Consider the following 16,173-nt stretch of genomic DNA (forward strand, 5'->3'; position numbering starts at 1 on the left):
ACAAATGAATGAATTTTTAGTTAGTATGTTTTTAACCGGATTGTGATATTTATGTTTATAAATTGTATTGAAAATCTCTTCCTGGGAGACCCATTCCTGCTGTGAAAAATTAAAATATTTACTCATTCTGGTTTAGAACATCACACTATACTGAGTTATCTATGACCTGGAGGCACAAAGAAAGGCACCAGCAAATGCTGTACTCATTGCTCTGCAAGCCTGCAAGCTTCACTTTATGTTAACTTCTTGTATGGTGTCTGGAGTTGTGAAAAAAATGCCAGAAATATTCTACACATTTCCCTATATTTAGTCAACGTAGGCCTAAAATGGCATAAGGAATTAAATTAATATTGTTTACTCCAAATTAAAACGTGAGTGATTATATACAGTCCCATCATTTAAAAAGCCAGATGTTCTTTCTTGTAATTGTAGGGCAAATATTTTACACAAACCACAGTGATTTAGATTTACTATGCCTATTAAATGTGATGTGAGTGCCCTACTAAGTGTAAAACTGCAGTTCTGAAAATCTCAGGTAGGGTCAATTTTGACTATGCATCATAAAATTGCCTAGGCACAATATATCTTAAATATGTAAATATGGTTCATCCACACTCTGCCAGCCATAAATAGTTGTATCTTGTATTTCTCCATCCCCAAAACTGCATCCACTGTGTGCAGTATGTTTGCAATTTTCCTCCATTTCCCATTGAGTGGGATTGATTTTGATTTTGTCTATGCTTTGGCTTTACATTCTGGATGAAAACTAGAGAGTCCTCTCATAGTAAATAGTTGGAATTTCTTCTTCTGCAGAATCAATCCATGTGTAACACAGAAACTGAAATAAATACAGCTGCCCTAATATCTTGTGACAAACCACATTCTAACAGAAAGGTCATTCAGTTTATTAGTAAATACATCCTGAGGCAAAGCTAAAGTTAATACAGAAGTAATAACTGATTTCAGCCCCTGTTGATGTCTGACCAAAGTAGTTAGAAGGGCAGATGGTATGAATGTCAATTTTCACATCATCATCTTCTGGACCAGATAGCATGTAATTATAGGCAGCTGAGCACAAATGTGCAATTACAGTCAGTGGAAGCTGCAAATACTTCTTATCTGTTTATATGGAAATGTTCATTTTTTTTACAATTTTGTTCTCCATGCTAAAAGCTGTCTGCAATGTTAAGTTCTGGAGGAAAAAGTGTTATATACTTTCAAGTTCGTATGTTACTATCAAAGGTTCTGCTTAGAATTTTTTTAAATTCATCTGACAATTTTGGTGTCAAAAGCACAGAGAAATTTCCTTTTCTTCTTGTATCACATAGTACTAGAAAATACCAGCTTAGGTCTGATGGTAAAAATAATTTACAAAAAGTTCAGGCAGATGTAGTCCACCACATACTGTAAAATGTAAACTTTCATCTGGAGATGCATTTGAAAAATCTTAGGAAATCAGAGAACTCTTAGGAGTCACATATTTAATGAAATAATTTTGTTCATTTGTTTTCCCTCAGATAACTCTCAACGATCAAGTCTACACAGTTTGGGAGAAGCCTATGCTTTTCTGCTGAAGCCTGTGAAAGTTGCTGCCAGCAACCTGCTGCCAGAAGTACATGGGAGGTAAATAAAGCGGAGTTAGACTCAGAGAACAGCACTTCCTTAAAAGCAGGCTGCAAATGTTTACTGAAGTTGCTCTTCCATGTGAGGAATTGTTACAGTTGCCATGGGAATATAAAGTGAAATATAAAGCGATTGTGACTAATAAGGAAGGAGGTGATCCAGGAGGCAGCCATTGAAGATGATATCAACTATGAAGTTGTTAAACTGAAATCTGTGTCAGTGGATCTCAAGTTTTCTCCCTGCTCCTCCTTTTTGGTGCAGTGCCTGTTGCATGCCATGAAGAGTTTCCATCACCTCAGGCCGGTGGAAGTCACGGTAAAAAAGCATTGCTTCGTGCTGCCCGCTGCCTCTGGTGCCCTTTCAGGTCTTTTGGGCAATCTCCCTGAGGTCAATCCAGACACCACTTATTTTGAAACATGGAACAGTCCTGGATTAAGTGAAATTTTAGAATTCGGTTTCATGTTTGTAGAGTGCTAGCAATCAGAAAACATCAAGAACTTGCTTAGCTACGTAACACAGAGAAAATGTTGCTGTATAATGGGTATTGCCTGATGAACTTCTGTGCTGGCTAAAGCAAACTTGTGTTTTGCAGCTCTTTCCATTCCCACAATGTTCTCTAAATCCTGTGTTTGGTTTTGGGTTTTTTTTCCTCCACTATTTGGAACATGAAGGACCTTGCACTAACAAGAATGGTCTGTCTTTGAAGTTCAGAGGCACTTTTTCTTCTCCAGACATCAGGAGTGAGCAACTATTCCCTGCAATTCTCTCACTTCAGTTTCCTTCTACACTTCAAAGTGAAATGAGAGGAAACAGAGAACAAAGAAAACCTCTCTGTATTTTAGCAAATACTGTGATAGAAATGAAATTTCTAATTTTAACTTTGTACTTTATTTGCATAATAGGGCCTTTAGTCTCAACTGTAATACTATCCTTACTCCTTACAGTGCTATTACTCCTTATGGTTGTTAAATGCTTGATTAATTTGTCTAAAGCTAGACTGGCCTTTGAGATGCCCTCAGCTATCCAAGATATCTGCAGAAGGCTGGAATATACAATACAATTTACAGGACACCTGCATCCTTCTTGGCAGCAGCAGATCAGCTGGGATACCTGAGGGTATCCTCAAGTGGCACTGGATGCTTGTAGTTGTGGGGGCAGCTGAATTGAGTCCTCCTCTCCATAGACTATACGGCAGCTTAAACGCCTAGCTCATATGCAGTTAGGCAAATTTTACCCTGTAATGCTGAGCCAGGTATAAATCAAATCTCCAAGTCCTTGCAGTCACCTCAATTCACTGTATACTGGCAAAAGAGCCAGAGAAAATAACTCAGCTGGACTTACTTGAACGAGGACTTCAAGATTTAACCCCAAATGCTTAGTTGTCTCATTTTTTACAGTAGAAAGGTATGTAAGAACAGTCATTCATTTTTTTCTGTCTGATCAATTTGTACAGTCTTCCAATAAAAGTCACAATCACTTTTTGACAGATTTAGTAATGTCTGCTGATGTGCAAGTTAAATGTAATTTGAAAATTTACTCATAAAGATAGAGCCAACGTTCATATTCTACCAATGTTATCCATTTTTTTAAGTACTCTAAACCACACCAAATGCCTCTGGTCATATGTACATTATTTCAGAAAATAAAATCTAGCCATGAAATTATTCTTTCCAAAATGTAACCGAGCAGACTGCATTGCTGAAATGCTTCATTCTTTGCAGCCTTTATTTATTCTCTAGTAATGCATGCCATTGCATTGAATATAATCTGTTCTGTTGTAAAATTAATGGCTTCATTCTTTATTTCTGAGTGTAAAACTAATATCTTTCTTACTTTCTACTGTTGGCAAAGGTTTCTTCACTGTCTCTTGAGAACATCTTCAACCCTTGATGATCTTTGTTCTGATCAAAGGAGCGACCTGGAGACCGTGTAGGCTTCCTCACAGGAGGACCACATACCTTGTTCACCTAAAAGGAAAAAAAAGCCAGAAGAAGAAGAAAAGAACACATGTAAACAAAAATTATTACGTACCTCACAATTCAGTTTAAGTCCATTTTAGTAAGAAGGAAAGTTCTGTGGCCATTAAGCTAAGAAAAGTGTCATTAATTATCATATTTCTCAACACTATATACATAATGAATGCAGTAAACACATAATTAGTCATTTTATAGTAGAAAAAAAAATGAAACAAAATCACTCCTTTTAAAGGAATACCAGGTGTATATGCAAGTCACTACATGTGTTTTATTGATTGTGGCTTTTTTCTTCCTGTAAGAAAAGTGTATTGTTATGCAGACAGTAACAGTAACCCCAGAGAATATGATGTGTTGTGAACAGCAGCCTACTTCCATTTTTTCTGTAATACAGCCTGATCACATTTTTAATATGCATTGAACTTTGTGATTTCTTTCAGGGCTGATGAATTATTATGGCATGTTCAGCACAGTTACCCAGAGCATATAGTGAACAGTTAGCATGGTGGAAACTTGCATTACAACTTTGCAAGATGTAAATTTAATGATCCAAGATGTAAGTTTAATGATTCGGACCACAGATGTTGAAAATATCAAGGGATTTTTTATGTCTGGCTTTCTGATCTAGATGTCAAAAGATACAAATTCACATGAACTCCCATTTTCTTCCTTGTAAAATGTGATACTGAGCATTTTGTATGATAGAGGATATGAATTCATGTTCATAGCTCATTATTCTTAGTCACTGAATAAAAATAATTAGGGCCATACATATTTTTACATACATATTAAATAAGAGATACTTCATGCTGGGATCACATCAGACAACATATTAAGCAGACTGAACAGCACATATCTTGTAAGCTAGCACGCATGCACTACTGAAAAACTAATACTGTATGTGATTTATGAAAACTCGGTTTCAACAGGTAATCAACTTTTTTAAAAGAAAAAGGGGGAGAGGAGATCGCTGTTGGCTCTAAGACAGGGATCCAATTTTTGAAGCAGAAACATACTCAAAATGCTACCATGAGACAGAGGAAAGGGTGCATAGGTTGTACAACAAGGATTACTGTTTCCTGTTGCATTTTATATCCCCAAATGCAAGAACAGAGAAAGGAAATAAATCTCATGTTTCAAGTTACCATCACAGATATTAAAGATAAAAGTGCAAGTCTTAGGGACCACCTTTCCAACTAAGAACTGCTGTAGTGTTAGTTAAGAAATACATTTAAAATCTAAAATAAAATGAACATATCTAATTTTGATGAGTTTCTTTGTTGTTATGCATGGTGTAAGTGTTGATAATGAAAGACTCATTGAATGTACTGGCTTATGCCAGTCAAAAGAAGAAAGAATCGGCATCATTACTACGTATCAATAAGCATTCACCGTATGAATTGAAAGTGAGGGTAAAGTTGAAAGTGAATAGTCCTTTTTGGCTGCAATACATATGTGTTAATTTAGGCGTCCAAATTATAGTTTGAATCCCCTTCAAATGAGATGCATGAATTTACCTGCAAGATAATTCTCCCCGGACATACAGCTAATGTCCTTTAAGGGACTTAATGGGATACACTTTAAACATGTCTTGAAGTATTCACCTCACCATTTCTTATCAGAAGCAGTGTCTCCTTGGACAGCATCTTACTACATTTGTTCTTGTCCTCAAATTCAGTTTCAAACCTCGCTCACACTTCTTCCACTATTTCCCCATTAGCTCTTCTTCAGAGCACATTATCCCATGCTCTCCATCAGCTTAACTGGACTCCCATTTCCCCCCCGCCCCCGTCAGTCTCTACACTCTTTCTAGGCTTCATCCATCCTTGTGCGAGTCTGCTCCTTCAGTGCTGCATTTCACCAGCCTATGCAGCAGTCTATCCCATCAGCCACTCTACACCAATATAATGCAGATCTACCAGAGACAAAATATGCTTTTGTCCTTTTACTTGTCTCACTTTGCTCATGATCTCTTATGCTCACTGCTGTGACATGGGAAGCATTATACTTACGATCAGCTTTTATGACAAAGCAACCGATGGCTTGGGTTGCCTCCGTCCCAGCTTGCCATACACTCTTCAACACCTCTTTGTCTTACCAAGAATAAAAATAAGGGTTTAACAGACAGCAAGAGTCAGATCCAGATGTTAGGGAAGGAGGCACTGTCTCATGACAGGCATGGGTTAGGTGTGTAGGTTGTTGTAGGTCTTAGGTGCCTTGCATATCTGAAAGAGGCAACCCAGCTGTCCAGGCACTCTCAGAGACTGACTGCAGGGTGGGCGCCTGTGAGGGGAAGAGAAACATGGTGGAGATGATTCACTGGCCAGTACAGACCCTAAGCAGATGGGTACCAGTCCTTTGGGTCAGGGAAAAAAAGAAAGAGAAAAAAAAATTGCCTCCAGGTATAGTAAACTGAAAAACATATGCATTCAGCTTCACTAGAAAGGCAGGAGAATCCACAGCTATCTATATTTCTTGAATTTACAATAAAATCTCATTATATTTTACTCTGACTAAAATGAACATAATTTTTACAGTCATAGTGTCTTGGAATACAGATATTTGTTTTATATGTATTATACAATTGCTTCAAAAAAGGTCTAATGACCCTTCTCTCTGTTCATTCTCTTTTGAGTGAATGTCTCAAGAAATGCATTGTGCAATACCAGGAAATTTGCATTCACTGATACATTTAAAAATAAACCTTAGTTTCAAATATAAAATCTTTCTTAAAAATTAATATTGGGTAGACTTTATATATGTAAATACCATAAAAACCCAATCATTATCTGAAACGTCTTTTTAAAAACTGATTTTTTTTTCCAAAAGCTATTTTTGCAAAAATTCTGAAAAAAAGCATTAGTTAAATGATAAAAAGAGTTTGTACAGAACCACATACACCTCTGCCATTCCCACAAAGAACTGCATGACAGTAATCACACAGTTAATGACAGCAACAGCTCTCAGAGCTGAAAGTTAGCTCAGCATCTTTAGCAAAGTCACTTACTTCTTCATAGTTTCTGCAGGATGAGCTACTTCAGCATGTACAGTGATGATGTCATCACCTCTGTTACCTTTCTCATATCTCTGATATTTAAACCCTGGGACCACTGACTGACCAACTGGCTTTGTGTGGTGTTGGTTCTTCTTTTTGTGTTTGGTACATCACACTTGCATCACTCACCCAGCTGAATCCAATCTGTCTTTTGATAACTGTTCGCTAGTGGCTGTCACTTTTATGTTGTTTCCACCATTAACTGTATATGCATACCAAATGTACTTTCACATGGCCCAGTCTTCATTGTCCTATGGTTTCTTCAGTAAACTTGTGCACAAGAAAAGGTCATATACTCTTATCTTGCCTTCAGGTGCCTGTTGTGTCTGTGAGCCAAATAATTTGAAATCAAAACGTCAGTATCTCATTTCCCAAGACACAGCTGATGATGGTCTAAAAACCAGATAAATACATTTTCCATAATAATTTCTGTTTGGCTTTTTTTAAAATGCATTCTTTACATCTGCAGGAATGAGTACATGGTGTAAGTGTGATGCCACTTTGTTGTATTTCCCATGTTTTCTGAAGGACTGCAACTATTTCCACTAGCTACATTGTTTCTTTATGTTTAGGTTTGGGGCTGTGAAATTAATCTTCCAGGTAAAAATTTGGTCAGTGCTATCACCACCAGTCTTGAGAGACACAGACTGGAATCATAACTTTGAGAGAAGGGGAATGGTCTCACTAAACTAACGATCTAACAAATGACCATTTTCCAGCAATATCTGACCAGAAGGTACTCTTACTATCTTCCAGTTTCACTGAAAGGGTATTCCCACTGAATGTTTCCACAAACTGAGCATTCTTCTTGGCTTCAAACACAAAATCCTGAAAGAGTGTATAAAATTGTTCTCAAAGGGGACCAAAAATACACTGACAAAAGTGAGGCTGAAAAATCACCAAAAATATTATTCAGGAGAGAATTACATATCTCACTGAATTTCAGGAAGAACTGAAGACTGCTATAAGATTTTAAAACAGACAAGCCTCAGCAACTTACTGTGGGTTTTTCTGTTGGTTGGTTGGTTGGTTGTTTTTTTCTTTTGGTCAAATGTTCTTAAATACTGCACAATATTTAAGGGCATAAAAAGAAACCTCAGAAAATGATAAAACTCCCGACTTTCACAGTTCAGACAAACCTATTGTCATTATACTCAGCATGCTGTTATTATACACAATTTGTACGCCACAGTATGATAACTAGGTTAATTAAAAGCTCTTGTAATAACCATGCAGTTAAATTGCAATTAGTGCCACACATGAACTTTATGGCAGTTTGATTTTGCTTGGTGCAATTCCGTAGAACGTCTACTTATGGTTACTTACAGTTTGGAAAACCAGAGCATCATAAACCTTTACGTTTACACAGGACTGGACAATGATGTGAGCATCATACCAATAATGGTGGGATACTGTCCTCTTAAATTCACGTGCTCAATAGGAGTAATCAGTCACATTCTTTGGTTTTTTTTTTTTCCACTATAGAAATGGTTCTTTCTGACCTCAGCATTTCCACTGAAATGATTTTACATCAAATGTCTGAAGCAAACTGAAGGCACAGTCTTGTGGTGCACTTCAAACTAGATACGCCAAGTCTCGGTGATTAGCTATGCCATTATCTTTAAACACTGCCACTGTGCCAGAAATAAGTCTCAAGAATCCTGAGACTCTCTGCTCCACTTTGGGCCATAGGCTGTTGTGAAATACAATGAAAAGATGACCATCTTCGAGTCTTGCGATGTGTCTGTAGTCTGTTCCACTTGTTCTTACTGCTGTGCACAGAGCAACAGGGAAGAAACCACTTCTCTGGATACAAAACCTCTGGGGCTTACACTCAGCTCTAGCTGGGAACCAGAATCAGGAGTCTGAAAATTGCTCTTTCTTTTATGTTTAACAGTTTCATGCTTGTTTTGGTAAGTTTAGCAAACGCTGTAAGTTTCTGATACATATATATCCAGGATTTCCTGTAAATGGGGTACATGTCAAGTAGTCACTAGATTGACACAGTCTCTCAGACCTGTAAGCCATCATTGTGGCCATAGTCGATGCAGACATTTAAAACTGCTTTTATTTAATGCGTGTTTTACTTAGTGATTAGTCTGGTTGCTTTCAGTTCTAGCTATCAAATTTGCCATCATCTTTTACAGTTAAATCCCTCAAACACTCAGGAGCAAACAGACAGCTGAAGTCTAATAACTAAAACAAAGCTAAAATGAGATGGCAGGGATGGATGGGCTGAAAATACATTTGTTACCAAAAAAATGTGGTTAAGTTTATTTTATTTTCTAGGAATACACAAGTGAATACCTTCTTTGAGAAACAGATTCTTGATGAGTCACAAGCATTTCCAGCAACAGATTACTAATCAAACTACCCAAAATATTCATCCAGAAAAACAATGCATTGCATGTTTACGACGTTTCCTTGATTCAGATTTAATCCTTGCAAGCGGATGTGTAATACTTTCAGGTAAGGTGGCTGTGTGTCAGACAAAAGAGAAAAAGAAGACCAATACAGCATACTCTTTTTTGCACCTCAACCTGCCAGCCAGCCTCTGCGAGCAGCACAGGAGAGGATGGCTCCTCTGTCACCAGGCGACACAGGGATTTGGCACTTTCTGACCATGTAAGCAGGTGAAAATGAAGATCTCTCAAAGTAAGATTAGCTTCTCCTTTCAACCTGTAATAGTGTCCAGTGAGCTCCTGCTGCAGGAGCCAATATACCCACACACTTAGCGCTGGTTTCACTGGTTTGTCTTCTTCTCCTTAAACCACAAGAGGGAGCAGCAGTATTTCCAAGCACTTAAGCAGGCTTTTATCTTTGCTGGTTGTTAACAGTTGCATATTTGATATCAAACTTCTGTTGCAAAGAAAAATGTATTTTGATATGTGAGAGCGTGCACGTGTGCATGGAAGATTCAACTATTCCCTACTGAAACAAAATCCAAGTTCTTGAAAACAAGGAGAGCAAGCATTTGGTAAAACAGGCTGGTTTTCCTTCAGAACAGGAAAAAGACATTAATGAGATTGTCTTAGCAAAGTACGGTGGAGTACCACCAGTGTTTACACCACAGGAAAATCATGCAGAAATCATGTATTATTTCCTTGGTTTTCTTTGTAAATTTTGTCTTCTTTATCTGTGACTAGTTGTCTCTTTTTCTCCACTGTAGCCTCAGGACTCAGCAGTATGTCTTAGGCACCCAGTACTCTAAGCAAGCTCTGGAGCTACAGCAGCTATTTTGTAAGTTTCATACATAGGTTTAATCATTTTACAGAACTTCCAAGAGAAGTCCAAGACAACCTGAAAGGGGAAAACATTGTGAACAACAGCCTAAAGAATTACAGAGTAAAGCTGATACTTAGAATAATGCTTGCACAAATTAGTGAACACTCAATTTATAATCACCTGCAAGACAAATCTTAAATGGACTTGCCAAATAATGATAATTTCAAAGCAAATTTATAAAAAATTGTAATTAAAAGCTCAAGTGATACATGAAAAAGTTTATTTATAATCTTTTAAGTGAGATAGAGTTGGAAGTGAAAGAACTGAGAGGATTACATGTTGCAAAAAAAAAAGGAAGATCACTTTCTGTGAAATATAAATAATAGTACAACTTGGAGATAACTGAACTAATTATTCCACTCTGTTTGGCACTGGCGTGGCATCAGTGCCATTGCTGTACACCTTTCTGGGGAAATCTACAGTCAAGACAGAGGATCAAGGAAGAGACAAAAAAGCTAAGAGTTTGCAAACCAGGTTTTTTTAATCAGCGATTTTTTTATACTGTTTTGCAAAAGACTGCTGTCCAAGCTGTTGGATTCTGGGAGCCACAGTCCACAACTTTCATGTGACTGAGACTCATATCTTCCTCCTACCACTCCATCTACCAAAACCAGTGCTCCAGGCAAGTTCTTGAGACTGTTCTCATATCTTGTCAGTTTTTAATTATCTCCGATTTCCTTCACAATTTTGCATGTTCTGATTGTAAAGTAAAATCCAGTAGCCCATTAAATACGAGTTACTTAATATACTTTTAATTTGTGTCTTCTGCTCTTTAATTACTAAAACCTTACATGGGTTTAATTCTGCTGCTCCTTTCATGAGGGACTAACACTCAGCAAGTCTGGCAGTAAAAATAGTTTCTCCTGAATGGGGGTGGGAGGGAAGGAAATGTGGGGGTTGTTTTTTTAATGGCTTAATGTCAGGGGAAATCCTAATGTTCTCAGCCAAGCTACCCTGCAGCCAGAATACAGCACTGCCAGTTCAAACTCTTCAAAGGCAGTTCAACAAAACTGCTTCTTGTGAGAGGCTGCCAGCTTTCCCAATCCAAGTCTGCTTCAGTGTATGCCAAGGTGTTTCATTTATGCTCAGTGAAAACACTCTGTGGTTCTCCTCTGAAAAGTAATTATATAAAACTGGCAGTAGTCCTTTCCAAAGATCAGCTGCCTGTGTGTAGTTTGACTGATTTATCTATGCTCTCTAGTGGTTAAAATACACTTTATTGCTCCTTACTTCTGTGTGCCCTGCAAGTACAGCTCTGACGTAGGGGGCTAACATTATGCCTATACAAGCAGAATTGTTCTTTAAATCTGAGTATAAGTCTATCCAGGGTCACCTGTGTAACCCAGAAGAAATTCAGTAAGAATGTGACTGTCAAAGCAAGCAGAAATGGGGCTCTATAACCTTTATCAGGCATGTTACTTAAAACAAAAAAAGTATTACAACTTACAATACATGAAAAATCTGTGAAACCAAAACAAGTTGGCTGCATCAGCATATCTGCACGATGTGTTTACACTTTGTGGCAGGCTGCAATTTATGTTCCAAAATTGTGAAGAGGAGAACAGTTTTGTAAGATCTGCAACAAAAGTATCTAAGTCAGTAAAATCATGCACACTTACAGTAACGGTCATAATGTATTACTTCATTTAGCATAAGACAGTGTCAACAACTCTTTAGATAATTGGAGGGTCACCTCTTCATGATAATAAAGAATCAAAAACTATCTGAAAAAAAAGATGAGGGGAAAAGCCCACTATCTAGTTAGTCAGCATTTCAGAGAACCTAGGTGTTTCTCCCCCATTCCAAACTACATCTTATGAGATATGTGGGTTTGCTTCCTTTATCTATACATTAAGTGTTGCAGTGTCTCCTCACCCTCTTACTTGAACCTGGACAAACCAGTTTTCTTTGAAGATCTTTTGTGATGTAGAAGACACTCACTCATTTATACATGTTCATATTTCAAGGACCAAAATAGTCTGAAAAACTCATTTGCTTCAAAATCTCTGAATTTGCCCTCACAAAGTTTTTCGCTTCCAGTACAAAGGGTTGGTAGTGATTTAAGGGCCAACTGAGACACCAGAAGTCTGCTTAGCTGAGTAGCTCTCTTTGTGAACAGTTATTCTGTTTCACAATGAAAAAGGAAGAGCAGAGAAGAAAGAAAACACATATACAGCCTACAGAAAGGATTCTCAGTTGACTTCTTCCTTTACACTTATTCATGCCTCTTACTTGGCTTTGGGGAAGGAGTAAAAAGCCTCCTTTCTTCTCCTTCTGTAAATACAAAGAATCAGAATCTTGAGCAGCATTTTCAGCCTCTTGGAGCACCTTCCTTACCTTCAGTTCAGCTCCCCAGTGGACACATTCAGACAAGCCTGCCATGGTGCCAAAGCAGAGTTAGATGTCTAGCATGTCACTTAAAACCAGAACATGATGGCAGCCTAGACTGCTTACTCCACATTTTCCAGACTCTGAGTCCCTATGCAGTCAATGGAAAGAGGAAGGCCATTTTGGATCTGTGCATTTTGCCCAAATTTTGCCTAACCTTCTGTTAAAAAAGAAAAAAGGGAGGTATATTAAAGATCCTATGCATGCCTGATAAAATAGATCTCAATCTTAAGAAGGAAGTGCAGCAAACTGAGAGATTTAACAAAAGATTCAAGTAATTTCAAATTGCGAAGTGGATTTGCTCTAAACACATTAAACGAGAATGCATAATGCATGCCACGATATGTTCCTACAATATTTACTTGGCAGTCTATATTGGACATACCTTACGCAAACCTGCACCACTCAGCATTGCTTGCCAAAGCCATGTGCGTGTGTTGGTAAGTGTGGTGGGTGGACCTTAGCTGGCTGCACCTTAGCTGGCTGCAAGACCCCCACCCAGCCGCTCTCTCACTCCCCCTCCTCAACAGGACAGGGGGAGAAAATAAGATGAAAAAGCTTGTGGGTTGAGATAAAGACAAGGAGATCACTCACCAATTACTGTCATGGGTAAAACAGCCTCAACTTGGGGAAGATGAATTTAATTTATTGCCAATTAAAAATAGAGTAGAATGGCAAGAAACAAAGATAAAACCAAAACCACCTTCCCCCCAGCACCCTCCTTCATCCCAGGCTCAGCTTCATTCCTTCACTCCCAACTCCTCAGCCTCCCCTCAGCCCCCCAAGTGCTGCAAGGGGGACAGGGAAGGGCGGTTGTGGTCAGTCCGTAACACCGCGTCTCTGCCGCTCCTTCCTCCTCATGCTTTTCCCCTGCTCCGGCATGAGGTTCTCCCCGGGCTGCAGGTGGAGATCTGCTCCCCCGTGGACCTCCCTGGGCTGCAGGGGGACAGCCTGCCTCACCGTGGTCTTCCCCACGGGCTGCAGGGGAATCTCTGCTCCGGCGCCTGGAGCATCTCCTCCCCTCCTTCTGCACTGACCTGGGGGTCTGCAGGGCTGTTTCTCTCACCTTTTTTCCTCGCTCCTCACTGCCGTGCATCATTTTTGCGCTTTCTTAAATACGTTTTCCCTGCGGCGCCACCATCTTGCCTGAGGGGCTCAGCCGTGCCCTGCGGCGGGCGGGCCGGAGCCGGCTGGAACCGGCCGGAACCGGCCGTGTCCGGCTCGGGGCAGCCCCGGCCGCTCCTCTCCTGCAGACCCCCCACCAGCACCCGGGCACCCGCACCCCGAACAACGAGTACCGCCGCTGTGGGAGTTGCAGGGGAGGAACCTGGGAAATTTGGCAAATGAATCGAAAAGAAGCACTTCTCAGAAAAGTGTGAGATACGAACTTGACACCGGATTTGAACCACCAAAGGTGAGAAAGATGCCCGCTCTCATTTCCATAAATGAAAGGAAAATTGGCCAAAAGAACAGGAATTGAAAATGATGTATCTTGAAACACGTACCAAAAGCTGTGCCACCATATACTCAGATGCTGAGAAGCTGAGGAATGTAGCAATTGACTTTATTTAGACAGACATGAGTTCATGGCTTCATGTTCTGCTATTTAAGAAGCTCTTGAGAGAAATGAGTGCTTCCAGCGTTTGGCACACACCTGCCAGTGTATCATAAACCTTAAAATAAAGACACTGACAGAATATTAGCAAGCATATGCCAGCAATGTTTATCAATTTTATTTTTTCTTTCCAATTTGCACTTGAGAAGTAATGCCCTGATAAATGAAAGGAGTAGATCATACACTAACATACATTTTTCCAAAATGTGTGTATACCTATGGATGTATTATTGCCTTTGCTAATATTCTATGCACAATTTGAAGCCCTTTTTCTACACATTAGAAGCAAGCAGACCAATTGCACTGGAAAAGGACACCGATTTTGAGCAGAATTCTGCAGCATGGAGCTTACAACAAGGATTCATTCCAACATACAAGAGATGCTTTGGGATGTGGTTACCACTATTTTTATCTTAAATATTGTAGCAGAGATTTTGTTGTTATTTGGAAAACACCAATTTTAGTTACAAAATCTGTAAAACGGCATGGGCCTTTATAGCGGTAGTATATAGAGTGTGGTATAGAGGACAAGACTACAGAAATAAGAGTAATACTTCACATCTCAGTAATATACATAGCAAGGGTGGATCAAACCAGCAAAGACGGTAAGAGTTGTCAAACCACTAGGTATGTTTAGGTAGGAAGAAAGCCTACTATTTAATAAAAACAACTTTTCATTAGTTACAAACAAGCCATAAACACTTGCTTTGTTGTTTTTTGCTTTGTTTTCAAAGTTCTCCGTTCTCTTTTCTGATGAAAAAAAGCCCAGATTAGCCTCAGAAGAAAACCTTTTGACAGCAGCAAGGAGCTTTTCCACTCTGAAGAAATGGTGAAGTGAAATACAACGCTACAGGAATCTGAATTAGATGGAGGTCATGACTGCAGTACACTTACTCCATGCTACATTAAAAAAAAAAAGACTGATGTATGAAAATATGCCATACTTTATTATACAAGCACCACAGTTTTTCACAGCTACAGCTGGATGCATATCTGTGAATGGAGAGAAATGGAAGGTGATAGTGTTCAACTGTGTGCTATGTTAGGTTAGATATCAAACCTTCCTTTAGAACACAATGATACTAGAATACAGACATGTATAAGACAAGGACTTTAAATCCAATTACGGTTCAGCAGTTTCCACAAATCAGTTTATATCAGTCTTGTGAAGGAATTTAAATTCATCAATTTATCAAGTAATATAAATTCAGCAAAGTAATGATGGCAGAGACATATGCCAAAAGCTTCAGGCAGAAATCCACAATTTTATTCCAAAGTCTGCTTTGCTGAAAATTACGTATTTAATTTTTTACTTTTTTTTACAAAAGTATGAAAGAACTATATGGCATGTTGCTCACTTGGGGCTTGTCTTTTAAAAATTAGTAATGGGAATACACACTTGCTGAAAGTTAAAGGAGTACAAGGCTGAGTCCAGTTAGATAGTTAGATTGGTGATAGGAACAATGTAATTAATTTCCCCACAACACCAAATTTAAGTAGTATCTATGCAATCTTTAAACCAAGGCTCATTTTCCCTCCACAGTTTATCATCAATACCTCCGCTTCCCTTGAGAACAAAAGTACCTATTATTGATATATAGCTTTGTGACCAACTCCTTTGAGAACCTTTGGGCTATCACTCTGTTGGCCTCAATTTTTATCATCCTGTCCTGGCAAATTTCACTCAGGCTCTGAGATTGTATAAGGAGCAATTCCTTCACTTTTGCTTTGACCAAAGTTTTGTATTGTCTGCTAACTTGCTGAGGGTGCACTCTGTCCCATCACCCAGGCCATTGATGACGACATTAAACAGTATTTGCCCCAGCATCTGCCCCTGAGGTACAGCACTAGTGACTTGCCTCCAACTGTATTTTGTGCCACTGATCACAATGCTCCGGGCCCAGCCACTCATCCAGTTTTCAGTCTTCCTCACCGTGCACTTTGTCAGCACAAACTCTCACAGGCTTTAGTAAAGTCAAGGTAAACATCATCCATTGCTCTACCCATATCCTATCAAGTTGGCTGTCCTATCAAGGATATCAAGTTGGTTAAGCATGGTTTCCCCTTTGTAAATCCTTTCTGATTACTCCCAATCATCTTCTTGTCCATCTGTTTGGAAGCTCCACCACCTTTCCAGGAATCAAGGTGAGGCTGACTGACCTGTAGTTTCCTGGATCCTCCTTCTTCCTCTTTTTGAAGATAGGGGAGACATTTGCTTTCTTCCAGTCTTCAGG

At 39.0% G+C, this 16,173-nt stretch overlaps 1 protein-coding gene across 1 annotated transcript in view; it reads right to left on the reverse strand.

The window, feature by feature from the left end:
• GPC5 (glypican 5) overlaps positions 1-16,173 on the reverse strand; it is a 729,332-nt gene that overhangs the window by 580,265 nt on the left and 132,894 nt on the right. The window contains 2 exon segments of the mRNA XM_069802336.1: positions 2,303-2,410; positions 3,457-3,590. Coding sequence (XP_069658437.1) covers positions 2,303-2,410; positions 3,457-3,590 — 242 coding nt within the window.

Source organism: Haliaeetus albicilla, chromosome 15 (assembly GCF_947461875.1).
Source record: "Haliaeetus albicilla chromosome 15, bHalAlb1.1, whole genome shotgun sequence".
Classification (NCBI taxonomy): Eukaryota; Metazoa; Chordata; class Aves; order Accipitriformes; family Accipitridae; genus Haliaeetus; species Haliaeetus albicilla.